General features: G+C 42.0%; 1 protein-coding gene and 1 long non-coding RNA gene across 2 annotated transcripts in view; both read right to left on the bottom strand.

The window, feature by feature from the left end:
• Positions 1 to 217: 217 nt before the first annotated feature.
• Positions 218 to 3,639, bottom strand: LOC310864360. Its single transcript, XR_014569737.1, has 3 exons — positions 3,441 to 3,639; positions 1,132 to 1,223; positions 218 to 464 (listed from the first exon to the last, which is right to left on the bottom strand). It is a non-coding gene; the product is annotated as an uncharacterized lncRNA (long non-coding RNA).
• Positions 3,640 to 16,081: 12,442 nt separating this feature from the next.
• The window catches only part of igsf11 (immunoglobulin superfamily member 11), a gene marked incomplete at its 3' end in the record, with an annotated part of 17,598 nt that continues 11,179 nt past the window's right edge, over positions 16,082 to 22,500 (bottom strand). Inside the window, exons 6-8 of the mRNA XM_083773015.1 lie at positions 22,107 to 22,379; positions 18,988 to 19,084; positions 16,082 to 16,414 (exon numbers count right to left, since the gene is read on the bottom strand). Of these exons, the coding sequence (XP_083629141.1) occupies positions 16,082 to 16,414; positions 18,988 to 19,084; positions 22,107 to 22,379 (703 nt within the window). The remainder of the gene's footprint in view (positions 16,415 to 18,987; positions 19,085 to 22,106; positions 22,380 to 22,500) is intronic.

The raw sequence follows: 22,500 nt of genomic DNA on the forward strand, positions 1-22,500 counted from the left end.
ACCTGGAGACCTGTCTGTGACAGAGGTTATATAAATTAGAAGAGGAGGTGATCTGGAGACCTGTCTGTGACAGAGGTTATATAAGCGACTGCGGCAACCACACTTTTTTTAAATTGCGACATTTCTAGTTACAATCTACAAGGGTGTTTTAATATAATATTAAGTTATAAACTTAAAATATCTATCCTCTCTTCACCTACCTGTTGGTGTGGTTTTAAACCCCTCCACTAGATCATTCCTGTCTATCTTTGTCAGAACATTCAGCATGATCTGAGTTTCTCTACCAGGGTAGCTCTGCGCGATCAGGTCCACTGTGTCTGTCCTCTTGGCGTTCTCCAGATCACACGGCTTGAGAACCTTTCCAGGCTCTTGTAGAAGATGCCACTTGAACGTGTCAAACTCATCGTGAAGCAGCTGATCCAGAGTGTCCAACATGCGCTGCTTAAGTGTCCCCATGGTGGATTCTGTTACAAACACATGATATTAACATGTCAGCTTCATTATTTGATGTGAAAAGAGTCAAAAGACTGAACACAATATAGCTGTATAGTTGAAGTTACATGCATCAGGAAACACTTCTCATACCCAAATTCAGTTTAAGTTTGTACTCCCACACCCACCTGCAGCTGTCATGTAATTTATGTACACAAACCTAAGGTGTACTGTGTGTGTGTGTGTGTGTGTGTGTGTGTGTGTGTGTGTGTGTGTGTGTGTGTGTGTGTGTGTGTGTGTGTGTGTGCGTTCGGATAGCGCACTGAGCACACTGCAAAACAAACTCTCCCGCTCCCGGTGCACATATCCGAACTCACCCATATATAAATGTTACCGTTGGTCTTTTTGCAGGGCGTTGCAAAGAAGCATTGTGCTCAGCTACTACTGAAGGTCACACCACTGCCACGCGCACAAACCTGTGGTACTGACGTGCTGTCCTGTTACTGTAAACGACCTGCAGGTAACGATTACTGGACAAAAGGTGCAGTTCGGGAAGGTGGATGTTGTGTGCGGGGCTGTAGCCTACTGCTCCCAGTGGAGTTATGGACAGAAGTAGTTTTAAACACATAAAAGTAGCCTGATTGTTGAGTTTTCCCACAAACCCACTTTGAGAAGCACTGCAGTGCACACTGGTCTTACCTCAGTTATTCACTGTGGCGATGGTTTCCACCAATCACATGCCCTCTCTCTTTGGTTTCAATGGTTGTTCAAACCAATCATGATGCAGAACACTGGGGGATCAGAGAAGATAACAACTGCATTATAATCTTTTCCCGCCAATTAGATGTAGGTACAGTACAAGCTAAAGAATGGCCCCCTGATGGCACTACAACAGGCCAATGTGAAAGAATGGCCCCCTGAAGGCACTACAACAGGCCAATGTGAAAGAATGGCCCCCTGATGGCACTACAACAGGCCAATGTGAAAGAATGGCCCCCTGATGGCACTACAACAGGCCCCCTGATGGCACTACAACAGGCCAATGTGAAAGAATGGCCCCCTGATGGCACTACAACAGGCCAATGTGAAAGAAATGGGCAAAGAGGTTAATTCAGCTCTGCCATCCATCCAGGGAGTGTGTCTGTTTGGCTGCGATCAAGACAACAGTGCTGGAGATTAGTTTATCACAGACGGACACACGGACGGACGGACGGACAGACAGGGTGCAAAACAATTAACTTCAATGTTCCAAATACATGTTTGAATTGATAGTAAATGTCACTGCTCAAAACTGGCATACAAACCTAAAATAGTTCATACCTAATTCCATTTCGTTGCTGTCGGACAGAAAAACTCTCATGTTCATATTCTAACGTTTTCATACTTTAACGCCCTTGTTGTGGCTCTTTGTTGGTTCCAAACATTTCAACCTTATAGCCAACAAACCCACTGATGCACCTAGGGATTATGGATGTACGCAGATATAAGAAGTAGATTGTCCACAGGTTCAATGTCATTGTAGTTTGTATTTACTTTCCTTAAAGTGCAGTGATGGTACATTACAAGCATTTGTCTCTTCTGTGTTGTCTGTCTGTCTGTCTGTCTGTCTATCTGGTAAAACTGGTTTGTCCACCAGGTGCATGACGCTCCCCAATCACCCAGGCCTACATATGCTCTCTCAATCAATCAATTAGGCGTGGGGAGGCGTGCCCTTGGTGTCCAAACAGTGACACAACCCATCAAACCAATGCCCAATAATGCCAAATAATAACTACAACAAGTGTGATAATAATAACAATAAATAGACATACAAATCAGTGCGGATGGCTTCTACAGCCCTGTCATACCAACAGTGTCACACAAAAGCATCAGAATTAACAGATCCACGAGCTTGTAGTATTCTACTACTTTTGAATCCGACAGAGACGATGTACAAACTACTGTAGAGCCACGCTGTACAAATGGGAACCAGGCCTATTGGCTGATAGCAGCCTATAGGCTGATAGCTTGTTTGACCGATTTGGTCGCTTTGATTCTTCTCTTCCTTCCTTGTTCATTGACACCTCATTGTACCGCCTATCTGGCTAGCTAGTGGCGCTATAGGTATGACAGAGCAGATCAGAGGCAGGGACGTAGCCACGCACAGCGGCACAAGCCAACCCCGCAGCGGGAGGCGGTACAATTGGATGTCAATAAACAAGGCAGGAAGAGAGGAATCAAAGCTTCCAAATCGGTCGAACAACGGCTTCCTTCAACAACGGCTCTTCACAAGAGAATTCGCAGCGGTATGTATAGGTACTTATAGTTGACACCTTCAGAATAACGCAAATCAAAAGAAGACGTCAAGCGGCGCGGACACGATATTACCGAAAATCTTTATGTCCGCGTTCCAACATTCCCATATGAAAAAAAGTAACGCACAGGGACCCTACGGGTCAGCCCGGTTCGGTTCGGATTGGGCTGACCCAGGGGGTTCCGAGAGGGGCTAGTCAGAGCTATAAGTAAATAGTATCTCAGTCTCTATGCCGTTGGTCAGAGCTATAAGTAAATAGTATCTCAGTCTCTATGCCGTTGGTCAGAGCTATAAGTAAATAGTAGCTCAGTCTCTATGCCGTTGGTCAGAGCTATAAGTAAATAGTAGCTCAGTCTCTATGCCTTTGGTCAGAGCTATAAGTAAATAGAACATAACTTGGTCAGTTACCTGGCTTTGAGCTCACAGTCTGTGCTTTTGTTACAGATGTGTGTCAATAACACAGATATACTATTATCTACTACGGAATTTCCGGGTTTTGCCTGCGCCGATCTGGTTGTGGATTAATTTCATTTAATAGTAAAATAGTATATTTTAGAGAGAAGTTGTGGAGCTGAGACGCTTCCCAGCTTCGAGAATAGAACTTTTACCTCAAGGTCTAGCAGGCTTTGTGTCGGTGAGTGCTAGTAGTTACGTCGTGTTGTTTATTTGCTGGGAGTGAGGAAGTTGGAGCAGGGCTCAGTAACACATAGCCTACCTGGCGTGTTGTCTGTCTGCGCTGTTGTCCACACAAACGGAAAGCATTCCTCTGCTTGGCAGGAACAATGCGCCGCCATCTTGTCTTCCTCCTGCTGCTGTTTTAGTTATAATATAAGTCTAATATGGTGGAGAGACTTTAACTATGAAACACTTTGGTTTTCACTCACAAACCGCAGTAAACTTTCCTCCATGCAACCAGTGGCTAGGATGAGGAAGCAAGGATAAGACTTCCTGTTGGACGACCTCTTCAGAATAAAGGTATGCTCTAGAGCAAACAAAAACAATTCATGTGCACATTAAAACAATAACTTAAGTATTTACACGAAAACATACAACGCTAATTATGTGTCTGTGTATTTCTATTAACATTTATAACACGTAGTAACATTAACTTTAATTTATCTGAATGAATAAATGCTTTCAACTGGAGTTCATATTTCTATCTTATTCTGAAGGTTGTCCGTGCTAGCACCCCAGAAGTAACCTGGAAGACTAATCCTTGTTCTTTAGACAGAAGTGCTGCCCCAGAAGCAGTGTTGCCAGATTTAGCCAAATAAACAAGCGACCACATCTACGAAAACAAGACCAAATAAACAACTACACTTTAGAAACAAGCCCAAATAAACAACTACACTTTAGAAACAAGACCAAATAAACAACTACACTTTATAAACAAGACCAAATAAACAACTACACTTTAGAAACAAGACCAAATAAACAACTACACTTTAGAAACAAGACCAAATAAACAACTACACTTTAGAAACAAGACCAAATAAACAACTACACTTTAGAAACAAGACCAGATAAACAACTACACTTTAGAAACAAGACCAGATAAACAACTACACTTTAGAAACAAGACCACATGAACAACTACACTTTATAAACAAGACCAAATAAACACTACACTTTAGAAACAAGACCAAATAAACAACTACACTTTGTAAACAAGACCACATAAACAACTACACTTTAGAAACAAGACCAAATAAACAACTACACTTTAGAAACAAGACCAAATAAACAACTACACTTTAGAAACAAGACCAAATAAACAACTACACTTTAGAAACAAGACCAAATAAACAACTACACTTTAGAAACAAGACCAAATAAACAACTACACTTTAGAAACAAGACCAAATAAACAACTACACTTTAGAACCAAGCCCAAATAAACAACTACACTTTAGAAACACGACAAAATAAACAACTACACTTTAGAAACAAGACCAAATAAACAACTACACTTTAGAAACAAGACCAAATAAACAACTACACTTTATAAACAAGACCAAATAAACAACTACACTTTAGAAACAAGACCAAATAAACAACTACACTCTATAAACAAGACAAAATAAACAACTACACTTTAGAAACAAGACCAAATAAACAACTACACTTTAGAAACAAGCCCAAATAAACAACTACACTTTAGAAACAAGACCAGATAAACAACTACACTTTAGAAACAAGACCAAATAAACAACTACACTTTAGAAACAAGACCAAATAAACAACTACACTCTATAAACAAGCCCAAATAAACAACTACACTTTAGAAACAAGACCAAATAAACAACTACACTCTATAAACAAGACAAAATAAACAACTACACTTTAGAAACAAGCCCAAATAAACAGCTACACTTTAGAAACAAGACCAAATAAACAGCTACACTTTAGAAACAAGACCAAATAAACAACTACACTTTAGAAACAAGACCAAATAAACAACTACACTTTAGAAACAAGACCAAATAAACAACTACACTTTAGAAACAAGACCAAATAAACAACTACACTTTATAAACAAGACCAAATAAACAACTACACTTTAGAAACAAGACCAGATAAACAACTACACTTTAGAAACAAGACCAGATAAACAACTACACTTTAGAAACAAGACCACATGAACAACTACACTTTATAAACAAGACCAAATAAACACTACACTTTAGAAACAAGACCAAATAAACAACTACACTTTGTAAACAAGACCACATAAACAACTACACTTTAGAAACAAGACCAAATAAACAACTACACTTTAGAAACAAGACCAAATAAACAACTACACTTTAGAAACAAGACCAAATAAACAACTACACTTTAGAAACAAGACCAAATAAACAACTACACTTTAGAAACAAGACCAAATAAACAACTACACTTTAGAAACAAGACCAAATAAACAACTACACTTTAGAACCAAGCCCAAATAAACAACTACACTTTAGAAACACGACAAAATAAACAACTACACTTTAGAAACAAGACCAAATAAACAACTACACTTTAGAAACAAGACCAAATAAACAACTACACTTTATAAACAAGACCAAATAAACAACTACACTTTAGAAACAAGACCAAATAAACAACTACACTCTATAAACAAGACAAAATAAACAACTACACTTTAGAAACAAGACCAAATAAACAACTACACTTTAGAAACAAGCCCAAATAAACAACTACACTTTAGAAACAAGACCAGATAAACAACTACACTTTAGAAACAAGACCAAATAAACAACTACACTTTAGAAACAAGACCAAATAAACAACTACACTCTATAAACAAGCCCAAATAAACAACTACACTTTAGAAACAAGACCAAATAAACAACTACACTTTAATAATAATAATAACTAGAACTGCACTCTGTCGAGTGCATACTTTCTTGTTGCACACGTGCACACGCAAGCAGAGCGCGCAAGTACTTTCTACCGGTAAAAAACTGTCAAATCAATCATGAGTATGAGAGACAATTTACAATAAATAATTAAATAATGATACTGTATACGTGATAACATTTTTTCAGTTTTTTTTCATCAGATAGATGATTTATTTTTCTTTGAGTAACTAAAAAGGGATCCAGAATAGTTCTAAATCGATAAAACTGTATTTCTTTTATAGATAGAAACTTGTACCATACTTAATAATACTACTTTTTTACATGCACCGTCCCAGCAAATGACGTAATGACTAATTGTGCCTGATACGGCAGTGGTGCCAGATTACATACATGTAGCCTATACATAGGGAAGGAGCATTACCTTTAATCCTCCCAACACTAAAACATATCGTCATTACGTCACCATCGAACACCAATTACACTCTGGCATTGGGTCCTTTAATCCACATCTTTATTACGTAATCATTGAGAGCTAGTTATACAGCCAACTGTTGTCGTGACAAATCATGACAACAAAAACAATGTTTCGGGCCAAGAAAGTAGAAAAGTAGAAGAAAACGGCAGGTTACAACACGTTTTTTGTTGTTTTTCTTCTTTGTAATTATTTGTTTGGTCCAAAATATTGTGTGTGTTGTCATGATTTGTCACGACAAGAGTTGGCTTCGTACAACGCTTAAAAGGTCTTAGTTTTAAATAAATAATTTAAGAAATGCCTATTGGAAAAATGCATTGGGATTCATTTCCTGGGCCACTTTGTCGTTCTGAAAGGGGGAGGGACTGCGACGCCTACGTATTCCCTGTAGGCGGAGACGACACATCTCCGGTTTCCCCGCACCTCTTCTACTACAGTGAATGGAAAAGTGACTGAGTCTGCCTCAAACGTTACTCTTTTACTTGCTTTTTAATAACACTAACATTACAAAGATGCTCCAGAACGGATTAACCTGTGTAGTTTATGGCTGCTCCAACAGTAGAGATGAACCTGTGTAGTTTATGGCTGCTCCAACAGTCGTAGAGATTAACCTGTGTAGTTTATGGCTGTTCCAATAGTAGAGATGAACCTGTGTAGTTTATGGCTGCTTCAACAGTAGTAGAGATGAACCTGTGTAGTTTATGGCTGCTCCAACAGTAGTAGAGATGAACCTGTGTAGTTTATGGCTGTTCCAACAGTAGAGATGAACCTGTGTAGTTTATGGCTGCTCCAACAGTCGTAGAGATTAACCTGTGTAGTTTATGGCTGTTCCAATAGTAGAGATGAACCTGTGTAGTTTATGGCTGCTCCAACAGTAGTAGAGATGCACCTGTGTAGTTTATGACTGATCCAACAGTAGTAGAGATGAACCTGTGTAGTTTATGGCTGTTCCAACAGTAGAGATGAACCTGTGTAGTTTATGGCTGCTCCAACAGTAGAGATGAACCTGTGTAGTTTATGGCTGCTCCAACAGTAGAGATGAACCTGTGTAGTTTATGGCTGTTCCAATAGTAGAGATGAACCTGTGTAGTTTATGGCTGCTCCAACAGTAGAGATGAACCTGTGTAGTTTATGGCTGCTCCAACAGTAGTAGAGATGAACCTGTGTAGTTTATGGCTGCTCCAACAGTAGAGATGAACCTGTGTAGTTTATGGCTGCTCCAACAGTAGAGATGAACCTGTGTAGTTTATGGCTGCTCCAACAGTAGAGATTAACCTGTGTAGTTTATGGCTGCTCCAACAGTAGAGATGAACCTGTGTAGTTTATGGCTGCTCCAACAGTAGAGATTAACCTGTGTAGTTTATGGCTGCTCCAACAGTAGAGATGAACCTGTGTAGTTTATGGCTGCTCCAACAGTAGTGATGAACCTGTGTAGTTTATGGCTGCTCCAACAGTAGAGATGAACCTGTGTAGTTTATGGCTGCTCCAACAGTAGAGGTGAACCTGTGTAGTTTATGGCTGCTCCAACAGTAGAGATGAACCTGTGTAGTTTATGGCTGCTCCAACAGTAGAAGTGAACCTGTGTAGTTTATGGCTGCTCCAACAGTAGTAGAGATGAACCTGTGTAGTTTATGGCTGTTCCAACAGTAGAGATGAACCTGTGTAGTTTATGGCTGCTCCAACAGTCGTAGAGATTAACCTGTGTAGTTTATGGCTGTTCCAATAGTAGAGATGAACCTGTGTAGTTTATGGCTGCTCCAACAGTAGTAGAGATGCACCTGTGTAGTTTATGACTGATCCAACAGTAGTAGAGTTGAACCTGTGTAGTTTATGGCTGTTCCAACAGTAGAGATGAACCTGTGTAGTTTATGGCTGCTCCAACAGTAGTAGAGTTGAACCTGTGTAGTTTATGGCTGTTCCAACAGTAGAGATGAACCTGTGTAGTTTATGGCTGCTCCAACAGTAGTAGAGATGAACCTGTGTAGTTTATGGCTGCTCCAACAGTAGTAGAGATGAACCTGTGTAGTTTATGTTATGGTTTATTTAGTACATTAAATATACATATTATGAGCCGTGGGTCTTTATTATAAATGTTATGGTTTATTTAGTACATTAAATATACATATTATGAGCCGAGGGTCGTCGAAGGACTAAGACGTTCAGATGACAGGAAGTATATAGAACACAACAAACGCATAATATTGCAAGTTCCATATGAGAATAAAATAAAAATAAACGAAAACAATTCAAAACATTTGACTTCAGTCTGAAGAGACAAATAAGAGAGACAACAAAGGCTTCTAAAAATGTACATCCAACACACAGATTTCTTTTTTTTAAACAAAAACAAATTGCTTTTTCAAATATTGCAGCATCGTTGGAAGACAGTGCTTTAAAATGATGATTCACCGTCTGTACAGTTCTGTACTGGCTTATTAAATGATGATTCACCATCTGTACAGTTCTGTACTGGCTTATTAAATGACGATTCACCGTGTGAGAGTAACAGTCTAAAATGCAGGCTTATTAAGTTATGGAGTATAATGCGGCTTAGTCGGGACCACGGTTTCAGCGGTGAGATTTGGTTAAGACCATAAAGTCTTACAGTGTAGAGACTAGGGATGAGACGATTACCGCTATTAAAAAACCCCCTCACAATAATGGTATCGCGATCGAAGGTTTTAAATGAGTATTTGTCCAAACGCCTCTGCAATTCACTGTGACCGTTGGTTGACAATTTAAACACGGGGGAGTTCAGCCCAAAATGAATTATTATTATTATTACTCACGATTATAATGACGTTAAGTTCATAGCGGTATAGAAATGACATCATATCCTGTGGTACAACGACATCATATCCTCCAACTAGACCGCCTCGACGTATCAAAGCCTCGCAAGCGACTTTGACGTCATCGTTGTTGTCAGTGGCGTGCACAGACATTTAGAGGGGCATGAGGTGCTCAAGTGAAAATAAAAGGGCACCTTGTGCAGCACATTTTGGGGCGGGAACCCATTTTGGTGCTTTATAGCTATTGAAAAATAGCAGATCTACAAGCTCATAGCGCGCCACCGAGTGGCGCGCTACGAGCTTGTAGGTCTGCTATTGTTTGTTTTTTTATCGGGCCTAAATAATATAGTAGAAGCGTTTTTTATCAAGATTTGATCAATGTCACCGCATGGTCCACACACTAAAAAGAAAGAAAAAAAATAAGTTTTTTAAATTTTTAAAAGGGCAGCACCCCCTAGTGTCTATCTGTGCACGCCACTGGTTGTCGTTGTTGTTGTTGTTGTTACGGTATACGGGTACGGCAAGCTGTCGTTAAAAAATACAATAAAAAAAAAAAACCCAAACTGTCCCTCCATCAAAACACACAAGAACGCCGTCCATTAAAACCCGTCTTTTTGAGTCTCCTGAAATAAGAACAAGAAAAACAAGAATAACACAAAAACAAACAACAAAATCTTAGCATTAAGACACGGTTTTTGTGGCGCATAGTGCACAGCCAATCAGACTGTATACGCCTAATATTACTTACAATAATGTACACGTTTATTGTACAGTATTAGGTGCTATCTTTAGTTACAGTAAATGTACACAGTGATGTACAGTATGTAGTGTTATTAGTTACAGTATTGTACATGTTTATGTTACAGTATCATGTGCTATAATATTAGTTACAGTAATGTACATCATGTACAGCCCATTCGGGACGGGAGAAATCCCCTTTTGGTGTGTTATGAAGCATCATGTTATAGACTTTAGGCTGTTGAGAAACAGCAGATCTGTAAGCTACGAGCTTGTAGATCTGCTGTTTTTTTTGAGTGGTGCAACCACTCCTACAACCAGCAATGTCCGTCCGTGTGTACCTGTTTGTTTACCTGTTTGTGTGAGCACGAGTATGTGACTTATTTATACCAGTAGGGGGCGCCAGAAAGTCCTTGACGTGAGAAGGTTGAGCACCACTGACTTCGAAACATGGGTATTGTTTTAGGGCAGGGACTAATTGCGATTAATTTAGATTAATTAACTACAGATAAATTAATCACACCTTTTTTTTCACCGCGGAACGTTTCTCACTGGGCGCTTTTCTATAGTACTGAAAACTGGAAATAATAAAAAAAGTCACCCCATTTTGTGTTGCCTAGAACTGGAGGTCTGACAAAAAACAGTAACAATAATAATGAAGTACAGCTTTGTGATGTCACTGAGATGTACTTGTTACTGTTACTAATTTTCTTTCAGACCTCCAGTTCTAGGCAACACAGAATGGGGTGACTTTTATTATTACAGGTATATATTAATGACAGTAAAATGTTGAAAATGAGCGGTATCCTGTAGTCACTATTCATTGATTCACTGGGATACCAAAAAACATAAAAAAAAAGGTTTCTCGCTGTTCTCGGGTTGAATATTGATATGCGATTAAAATGCGATTAATCTAGATTAATTAATCGCAAAGCCTCTGATTAATTAGATTATTTTTTTGAATCGAGTCCCAGCTCTATTTATTTTTTTCTCCAGAAAACCGTTTAGGATTTAGAAGCCATTTTGTAGAATCAGTTCTCAGGTCTGAATGGGTTCACGGGACCTGATCTACCTCAGCCATCCGTCTCCCTGAGAAAGTGTAAGACTAGTCCAGTGTAAGACTATAGTCCAGTCTAAGACTAGTCCAGTCTAAGACTAGTCCAGTGTAAGAGTAAGACTAGTCCACTGTAAGACTAGTCTTGTTGTTTCTAGTCTAGTGTAAGACTAGTCCAGTGTAAGACTAGTCCCGTGTAAAACTAGTCCAGTGTAAAACTAGTCCAGTGTAAAACTAGTCCAGTGTAAAACTAGTCCAGTCTAAGACTAGTCCAGTGTAAGACTAGTCATGGTGTTTCCAGTCCAGTGTAAAACTAGTCCAGTCTAAGACTAGTCCAGTGTAAGACTCGTCATGGTGTTTCCAGTCCAGTGTAAAACTAGTCCAGTCTAAGACTAGTCCAGTGTAAGACTAGTCCAGTGTAAAACTAGTCCAGTGTAAGACTAGTCCAGTGTAAGACTAGTCCACTGTAAGACTAGTCCACTGTAAGACTAGTCCAGTGTAAAACTAGTCCAGTGTAAAACTAGTCCAGTCTAAGACTAGTCCAGTGTAAGACTAGTCCAGTGTAAGACTAGTCCAGTCTAAGACTAGTCTTGTTGTTTCTAGTCCAGTGTAAAACTAGTCCAGTGTAAAACTAGTCCAGTGTAAGACTAGTCCAGTGTAAAACTAGTCCAGTGTAAAACTAGTCCAGTCTAAGACTAGTCCAGTGTAAGACTAGTCATGGTGTTTCCAGTCCAGTGTAAAACTAGTCCAGTCTAAGACTAGTCCAGTGTAAGACTCGTCATGGTGTTTCCAGTCCAGTGTAAGACTAGTCCAGTCTAAGACTAGTCCAGTGTAAGTCTAGTCCAGTGTAAGTCTAGTCCAGTGTAAGACTAGTCCAGTGTAAGTCTAGTCCAGTGTAAGACTAGTCCAGTGTAAGACTAGTCCAGTGTAAGACTAGTCCAGTGTAAGACTAGTCCAGTGTAAGTCCAGTGTAAGACTAGTCCAGTGTAAGACTAGTCCAGTGTAAGACTAGTCCACTGTAAGACTAGTCCAGTGTAAGACTAGTCCAGTGTAAGTCCAGTGTAAGACTAGTCCAGTGTAAGACTAGTCCAGTGTAAGACTAGTCCAGTGTAAGACTAGTCCAGTGTAAGACTAGTCCAGTGTAAGACTAGTCATGGTGTTTCTAAGACAGCAGATTTGATTTTAAGACTGAATGAACAAAAAGTGTCTGTAATGTAATATTATTACTGTATCCAGTAACACGTTACTATGAGATACTGTAATATTATATTACCGTATTACTGTAATATTATTACTGTATTACAGTAACGAGTAGAGTAACGTATTAATACTCTGCCAAAACAGTAATAGATAATACTTCACGTATTCAGGATCCGTTTGAAAACATTTCATTTAAAAAAGGTCAAGAGAGATCGCTGCTTTATTTTAAAGCCCTTCTTGGCTGATCGGTGAATCTTCTTCTTCATATTATTAGTCAAAACATAATGTAATAAAATAAATTACTCTCGTTTTTTTAATCAGACCAGTGTGTGTCCAGTGGAAACCTCGTATGAATCTGATCTCAGGTCAGAATGGGGTAATCAGACCAGTGTGTGTCCAGTGGAAACCTCGTATGAATCTGATCTCAGGTCAGAATGGGTTAAGGAGTAATATGTAACACGTAGCATACTGTGTTAATCTCTTGGGTGATGTCGGCCAGCAGTGTTCAGCAGATTAAGACTAAGGTTATTTCTAAGATAAGATAAGTTATATTAGAAGGAAGATGCTCCAGAAAGTGCAAAGAAGAAAACAAACCCAAACCCAAAGTGTCCGATTACAGCAAAAGACAAAAGATAGATAAAAGTGTGTGATGGTGGTGATACAGCACCCCCCTGTGGGGGAGTCGAGGCATTGCACTGCAGACCCTCAAAGAGTCTATGGGCGGAGAATCTAAGGGGACGTTTTTTTAAACGACACAAAGTTGTCGTTCTTTTTTTTTCCCCCACCCCAGCTGGGTTTACAAAGGGCTTTTCACACACGGAAACGACCGACGCGTCTGGAGATTCATTTCATTTCTCGAGTTACGTGGATTACAGACGTACCAACAGACGTACAGATTACAGACGTACAGATTACAGACGTATACGTACGAATAGAGGGGAGGAGAGGAGAGGAGAGGAGAGGAGAGGAGAGGAGAGGAGAGGAGAGGAGAGGAGAGGAGAGGAGAGGAGAGGAGAGGAGAGGAGAGGAGAGGAGAGGAATTTAATTTAGCATTTCTTCCACCATGTAGTAAATGCTGCATTCGTGGTCTGGAGAGGGCAAAAACGAAAGAGAACACAATACAGCCAATCGTATCCACAGGGTAATAGAATACAACCAATCGTATCCACAGGGTAATAAAATACAGCCAATCGTATCCACAGGGTAATAGAATACAACCAATCGTATCCACAGGGTAATAAAATACAACCAATCGTATCCACAGGGTAATAAAATACAACCAATCGTATCCACGGGGTAATCAAATACAACCAATCGTATCCACAGGGTAATAAAATACAACCAATCGTATCCACGGGGTAATAAAATACAACCAATCGTATCCACAGGGTAATAAAATACAACCAATCGTATCCACAGGGTAATAAAATACAACCAATCATGTTGAAACGAAAACAATAAAATAAGCTTTTTTGTCAAGTCGGATTCCAGAAGACTCCCGCTCATCCAAGCGTCACGAATGAAGCGGCGAGGCCTCCCGCTCACCTTCCCGTCGAGCACTGCAGTATGATGTCACTCATGACATAATCGCATGTATGACATCATTCATGACATCACTGCATGCATGACGTCATATACCGACCTGGCCAATTATACGTGCCAAAAACACAGACACAGGACACGCGCGCCGATTAAATAAAAGTCAATTAAGCCGTTAACTCTCATGGAGTTGACCCCGCGACCCCACGCAACCCCCCGTGACCCGCGCGGTTCAGACGCTTACCGGCTGGAGCTCAAAAAAAAACCTCTAGCACTGCCCAGGTTGCTAGGCAACGCCTTCGTCCCTCCCAGCACAAGGACGAGTATGCGCGTGCGCGCCATAGGAATCCAATACATTTACGGAGGAGGTTCCTTTGCTGTGACTGAAATAAACTACTGAAATACTACTGAAATATACTGCTGAAATATACTACTGAAATATACTACTGAAATATACTACTGAAATATACTGCGAAAGTCCTTCTTTTCGTCCAAATTCATCCGACATACCGGTATACTGGAACAACATATTTTCAGATGGGGGTCGTTGGCCAATTACAGATAGTTCTGGCTTGACATGACATGGTTTGATCTCCACTGACTTACAAACAGAAAACTGTCGTGACTTTTAGGAGACATCTAGAAGATTCTGCTCTCAGGTGAGATGTTTTAGCTATTGAAAAATAGCAGATCTACAAGCTCGTAAGCGCGCCACCGAGTGGCGCGCTTACGAGCTTGTAGGTCTGCTATTTTTTTGGAAAAACCGAAGAACGACTGACATAGAAACATAACTTTTTCGGAAAACTGTCAGGATGTAGAAGAACATTTTTTAGAATCTGATCTCAGGTCAGAACGGGTTATAAAGAGGTTCAAGTTCGGCGACCCCCCCCCCCCCCCCCCTCTATCAGTCCCAACAGGTCATAAAAGGTCCTGACAGGTCATAAAAGGTCCTGACGGGGTCATAAAAGGTCCTGACAGGTCATAAAAGGTCCTGACAGGTCATAAAAGGTCCTGACAGGTCATAAAAGGTCCTGACGGGTCCAGTATTCCAGTCGGAGCTGGAAAAAAAACGTAAAACGTATTTCAGTGGAAAACGGTTCCAAACCCGGTCCGTATAGTCCTGTTCCACATCTTTAAACTGGTCTGTATTCCACGTTAAATCCATTCCGGAGCGGGAACCCCTTTTTTTCTGTCCCTCTCTCCTAATAAAGAACGGAACAAACCGCTCCGTAGATCCTGGAAAAAAGGTCCGGCTGGCTGGCTGGGTGTTCCGTGGTAGGGGTTCCTGGGGGTCCCTGGGGGTCCCTGGGGGTGTCCCTGGGGGTTCCTGGGGGTCCCTGGGGGTCCCTGGGGGGGTCCCTGGGGGTCCCTGGGGGGTCCCTGGGGGTTCCTGGGGGTCCCTGGGGGTCCCTGGGGGGTGCGTTCTGTATGGTCTGTTCCGTGGTCGTGAACAGTTCGGACGGGTTTTTTATTACAGTTGAAAAAAACGTTGGGAATCGCCCTGTGTTTACCAGTTTGTTCCTACATTAGTACCAGTCCTGATTAAAACCAGTACCAGTCCTGATTAAAACAGGTACCAGTCCTGATTAAAACAGGTACAAAGCGCTCCGTAGATCCTATACAAGGTCACATCCCCAGCTGGCTGGGTGGCTCAGGGCCAGATTAGCCATCGGGTCAGTGGGGGCCGTGGCCTATAGGGGCCCTCCATGGCTCTCAGGGGCCCTTTCAGGGGGCGTGGCCTATAGGGGCCCTCCAGGGCTCTCAGGGGCCTTTTCAGGGGCCGTGGCCTATAGGGGCCCTCCAGGGCTCTCAGGGGCCCTTTCAGGGGCCGTGGCCTATAGGGGCCCTCCAGGGCTCTCAGGGGCCCTTTCAGGGGCCATGTGGCCTGATTGATGTTGTTAAATCTAGGTAAAAGATGATAAAAAAAAACAATGAAAATGTCGCGCGCACGTGCGCGCTATGGGCCCACACCCCCGACCACCACCCCCCCCCAAAAAAGGATGAATCCGTCCCTGGGATGGGTGGGTAGGGGTCCGTCCGTTGGTGGGGGTCGTTGGGGGTCGTTGGTGGGGGTCCCTGGGGGTCGTTGGTGGGGGTCCCTGGGGGTCGTTGGTGGGAGTCGTTGGTGGGGGTCCCTCCTGGGGGTCGTTGGTGGGGGTCCCTGGGGGTCCCTGGGGGTCCCTGGTGGGGGTCCCCTCAGACCAGCGACCCGGCCCTGCTCTGGGCGGGCACCATGACGGGCACGGCGCCCATCCTCTCCAGCGTGGCCTGGCTGACGGCGTAGGTGGAGGTGGTGGAGGCGTTGGGGTGGTGGTGGTGGTGGTGGTGGTGATGCTTACCGCCGCCCGGCGCCCTGGCCACGCCCACAGCCGCCGTGCCGTTGCTGCTGCTGGCGCCGCGCGCGGGCACGGCGGGGGGGCAGGGGGCGGGGCCGGGGGCGGAGTTGGTGGTCACCACCAGGGTCTTGGGCGGAGGGGGGGGCAGGGTGTGGCTGCCGTTGGTGGTCACGGCGCCACCGGGTGGAGCCCCCTGGTGGCAGGGAGCAGAATCACAGTCACGAATTATATATACTGTCACATCAAAGTTCTAGCTAAAGTTGTAGCTGTTGAAAACAATGTATATACAACGATGTAAATATGAAATGAATGCTTAAACATGTAGCTAGGTGTACAATTTACAATTTAGGCATTTAGCAGACGCTCTTAATCCAGAGCGACTTACATTAAGCAAGAACAAAAAGCATGGGAATACATCACAAAAAAAAAAAAGCATTTATCATAAAACATGCGTAAGCTAAGAAAGTAACAGTGGAATATCTATATTATGAGATTATACATATAAACTATATATATATATATACTACTATGCTATACATATGTACTATGGCGTGCTATGACTATATACAATGCAATTATAGTGCTGTCTACATAACATGCTATAAGTTTGTATCAGATGCTATCTAAGTCTACAGAAATGCTATCTAAGGGGGGTGTAATATTAGAGACCACAGAAGACATGTAAATATGAAATAAATGCTTAAACATGTAGCTAGGTGTAATGTTAGAGACCACAGAAGACATGTAAATATGAAATAAATGCTTAAACATGTAGCTAGGTGTAATGTTAGAGTCCACAGAAGACATGTAAATATGAAATAAATGCTTAAACATGTAGCTATAGGTGTAATGTTAGAGTCCACAGAAGACATGTAAATATGAAATAAATGCTTAAACATGTAGCTAGGTGTAATGTTAGAGACCACAGAAGACATGTAAATATGAAATAAATGCTTAAACATGTAGCTAGGTGTAATGTTAGAATCCACAGAAGACATGTAAATATGAAATAAATGCTTAAACATGTAGCTAGGTGTAATGTTAGAGTCCACAGAAGACATGTAAATATGAAATAAATGCTTAAACATGTAGCTAATGTTAGAGTCCACAGAAGACATGTAAATATGAAATGAATGCTTAAACATGTAGCTAGGTGTAATGTTAGAGACCACAGAAGACATGTAAATATGAAATAAATGCTTAAACATGTAGCTATAGGTGTAATGTTAGAGACCACAGAAGACATGTAAATATGAAATAAATGCTTAAACATGTAGCTAGGTGTAATGTTAGAGTCCACAGAAGACATGTAAATATGAAATAAATGCTTAAACATGTAGCTATAGGTGTAATGTTAGAGACCACAGAAGACATGTAAATATGAAATAAATGCTTAAACATGTAGCTAGGTGTAATGTTAGAATCCACAGAAGACATGTAAATATGAAATAAATGCTTAAACATGTAGCTAGGTGTAATGTTAGAGTCCACAGAAGACATGTAAATATGAAATAAATGCTTAAACATGTAGCTAATGTTAGAGTCCACAGAAGACATGTAAATATGAAATGAATGCTTAAACATGTAGCTAGGTGTAATGTTAGAGACCACAGAAGACATGTAAATATGAAATAAATGCTTAAACATGTAGCTAGGTGTAATGTTAGAGACCACAGAAGACATGTACATATGAAATAAATGCTTAAACATGTAGCTAGGTGTAATGTTAGAGTCCACAGAAGACATGTAAATATGAAATAAATGCTTAAACATGTAGCTATAGGTGTAATGTTAGAGACCACAGAAGACATGTAAATATGAAATACATGCTTAAACATGTAGCTATAGGTGTAATGTTAGAGACCACAGAAGACATGTAAATATGAAATAAATGCTTAAACATGTAGCTATAGGTGTAATGTTAGAGACCACAGAAGACATGTAAATATGAAATAAATGCTTAAACATGTAGCTAGGTGTAATGCTAGAGTCCACAGAAGACATGTAAATATGAAATAAATGCTTAAACATGTAGCTATAGGTGTAATGTTAGAGACCACAGAAGTGAACCTTTCAAGCCTGTTTTCTCTGACAGTTACTCTATAAGCCATATCTCCAAAACCAGTGGGTCAAACTGAACAACCAATATGTCAATTTGAAGCTACGATTCCCTGCTTTCATAATTATGACATGATGACGAAATTTGGTCACAACTCCTTAACTGCAATTATTGTTGGTTTTGTTTTGTCATCGATGTTGTTGTTGTTTTGTTAGTTTTTTGTGTACTATGTGTTCCTTGTATGTCTTGTATTTAGAAAATGGAAAAAAACATAAAAAAATGTTCCAGGTGGTCCTGGAACCTCCCTCAAGGACCACAGGTGGTCCCAGGCCCACCTGGAACCCCCTCAAGGACCACAGGTGGTCCCCGGACCACCTGGAACCCCCTCAAAGACCACTGGTGGTCCCCGGACTACCTGGAACCCCCTCAAAGACCACAGGTGGTCCCCGTCCATCTGGAACCCCCTCAAGGACCACTGGTGGTCCCCGGACCACCTGGAACCCCCTCAAAGACCACAGGTGGTCCCCGGACCATCTGGAACCCCCTCAAGGACCACTGGTGGTCCACGGACCATCTGGAACCCCCTCAAGGACCACTGGTGGTCCACGGACCATCTGGAACCCCCTCAAGGACCACTGGTGGTCCACGGACCACCTGGAACCCCCTCAATGAGCCCACAGTTGAGAACCACTGTGATAGGACAGTACCTGGTGGTGGGCGTGGTGATAATGGGCGTGGCGGGTCAGAGGGGCGGAGCCTGGCGTTACCAGAGTCGTTGTGGGGCTGCGATGCGCGGCGTTGTGCCTATGGGGGGGAGGGGGTAATGGAAACATAATATTAGTGATGCACCGAATATTCGGCCGCAGAAACCCTAACACTAAAACATATCGTCATTACGTCACCATCGAAAACCAGTTACACTCTGGCGTTGGGTCCTTTAACCCACATATTCATTACGTCATCATTGAGAGCTAGTTATACATATATACACTATATATAATATCGGAATATCGGAATATCAATGGTGGTGACGTAATGACGATATGTTTTAGTGTCGGGAGGATTAAAGGTAATGCTCCTGTGTATACATGAATGTAATCTGACACCACTGTGTATACATGGATGTAATCTGACACCACTGTGTATACATGGATGTAATCTGACACCACTGTGTATACATGGATGTAATCTGACACCACTGTGTATACATGGATGTAATCTGACACCACTGTGTATACATGGATGTAATCTGACACCACTGTGTATACATGGATGTAATCTGACACCACTGTGTATACATGGATGTAATCTGACACCACTGTGTATACATGTATGTAATCTGACACCACTGTGTATACATGGATGTAATCTGACACCACTGTGTATACATGTATGTAATCTGACACCACTGTGTATACATGGATGTAATCTGACACCACTGTGTATACATGGATGTAATCTGACACCACTGTGTATACATGAATGTAATCTGACACCACTGTGTATACATGAATGTAATCTGACACCACTGTGTATACATGAATGTAATCTGACACCACTGTGTATACATGAATGTAATCTGACACCACTGTGTATACATGGATGTAATCTGACACCACTGTGTATACATGGATGTAATCTGACACCACTGTGTATACATGAATGTAATCTGACACCACTGTGTATACATGAATGTAATCTGACACCACTGTGTATACATGGATGTAATCTGACACCACTGTGTATACATGGATGTAATCTGACACCACTGTGTATACATGGATGTAATCTGACACCACTGTGTATACATGAATGTAATCTGACACCACTGTGTATACATGAATGTAATCTGACACCACTGTGTATACATGGATGTAATCTGACACCACTGTGTATACATGAATGTAATCTGACACCACTGTGTATACATGAATGTAATCTGACACCACTGTGTATACATGGATGTAATCTGACACCACTGTGTGTACATGGATGTAATCTGACACCACTGTGTACACATGGATGTAATCTGACACCACTGTGTACACATGGATGTAATCTGACACCACTGTGTATACATGAATGTAATCTGACACCACTGTGTATACATGGATGTAATCTGACACCACTGTGTATACATGAATGTAATCTGACACCACTGTGTACACATGGATGTAATCTGACACCACTGTGTATACATGGATGTAATCTGACACCACTGTGTATACATGAATGTAATCTGACACCACTGTGTATACATGAATGTAATCTGACACCACTGTGTATACATGGATGTAATCTGACACCACTGTGTATACATGAATGTAATCTGACACCACTGTGTACACATGGATGTAATCTGACACCACTGTGTATACATGAATGTAATCTGACACCACTGTGTATACATGGATGTAATCTGACACCACTGTGTATACATGAATGTAATCTGACACCACTGTGTACACATGGATGTAATCTGACACCACTGTGTATACATGGATGTAATCTGACACCACTGTGTATACATGAATGTAATCTGACACCACTGTGTATACATGAATGTAATCTGACACCACTGTGTACACATGAATGTAATCTGACACCACTGTGTACACATGGATGTAATCTGACACCACTGTGTATACATGGATGTAATCTGACACCACTGTGTATACATGAATGTAATCTGACACCACTGTGTGTACATGGATGTAATCTGACACCACTGTGTGTACATGGATGTAATCTGACACCACTGCCGTATCAGGCACAAGTAGTCATTACGTCATTTGCTGGGGCGGTGCATACTCCTGGAACGGCTGTGACGGTGCGTACGGCGCAAAGTAACCACAGCATACCGCTAATCAATTTACACATTACATATAGATACATATAGATAGAGGCATTTCCTTTAACCCATTCTGACCCGAGATCAGATTCATATGAGGTTTCCGCCGGGGACACACTGGTCTGATGAACCCATTCTGACCTGAGATCAGATAAAAAAAATGTCAGTCGCTCTTCGATTTTTCAAAAATAGCAGACCTACAAGCTCGTATCGCGCCACTCGGTGGCGCGATATGAGCTTGTAGATCTGCTATTTTTAAATAGCTAAAGCATAACATGATGCTGACACCAAAATGGGTGCCCGGTCAGAATGGGTTAAAGGACCCAATGCCAGAGTGTAACTGGTGTTCGATGGTGACGTAATGACGATATGTTTTAGTGTGGGGAGGATTAAAGGTAATGCTCCTATGTACAGTATACATGTATGTAATCTGGCACCACTGCCGTATCAGGCACAAGTAGTCATTGCGTTACATGCATAAAGTAGGTAGGTAGCAAATAGTTAAACCTAATAATTCAACATTTCAAACGTTCCTTCACAGAGAAACTGAGATTTGACAGTTTGTAGCGGTCGAAAGTACTTGCGCGCTCTGCTTGCGCACTAGTAGGCCATTTATGGCCTACTAGTAGGCCATTTAGGCCACTAGTAGGCCATTTATGGCCTACTAGTGTGCAACAAGGAAGTATGCACTCGACAGAGTGCAGTTCTAGTTTAGTCTTAGTTTTAGTCGTAGCTTTATAGTTGTCGTTTAGTTTCAATTTAGTTTTCGTCAGTGTAAAAAGGTACAGTAGTCGACGAACGTTATTCGTCGTAGTATTAGTTGAGGAAATCAATACCGCATCCCCCCCCCCCCCCCCCCCCCACCCGTGACAGAAGGTCATATCGCACTGCAGGGCAGATATGGTGGTACATATCGCCCTGCGGGGCGGATATGTACCACCATATCGCCCTGCGGGGCGGATATGTCCCACCTACCCGTGGGAGAAGGTGCGCTGCGTGGTGTCTCCGTTGTAGCGCGTGTAGGAGTGGGCGTCGTCGTAGCTGCCGCCACCGACGACGGCGGGAGGGGGCGGGGTCTTGTGGCGGGCGGGGGCGTGGCTCTCGGGGGAGGGGCGGTGCCAGTAGCGGCTGGCGTACGTGTTGGTCGACGTCAGCGTGTCGTTCTCCGACGAGGAGGCGTCGCCCGCCGTGTGGAAGGCGGACGACTTCGCCGAGGACGACGAGCGCTTGGGAGGAAGGTCGTCCTCTCTGTGCAGGGAGAGAGACATAGAGAGAGAGAGAGAGAGTCATAGAGAGAGACAGAGACAGAGACAGAGAGACATAGAGACATAGAGAGACAGAGAGAGAGAAAGTGGAAAAAGGTCGACCA

Source organism: Protomyctophum parallelum (genome assembly GCF_964188405.1).
Source record: "Protomyctophum parallelum genome assembly, chromosome: 9".
Lineage (NCBI taxonomy): Eukaryota > Metazoa > Chordata > Actinopteri > Myctophiformes > Myctophidae > Protomyctophum > Protomyctophum parallelum.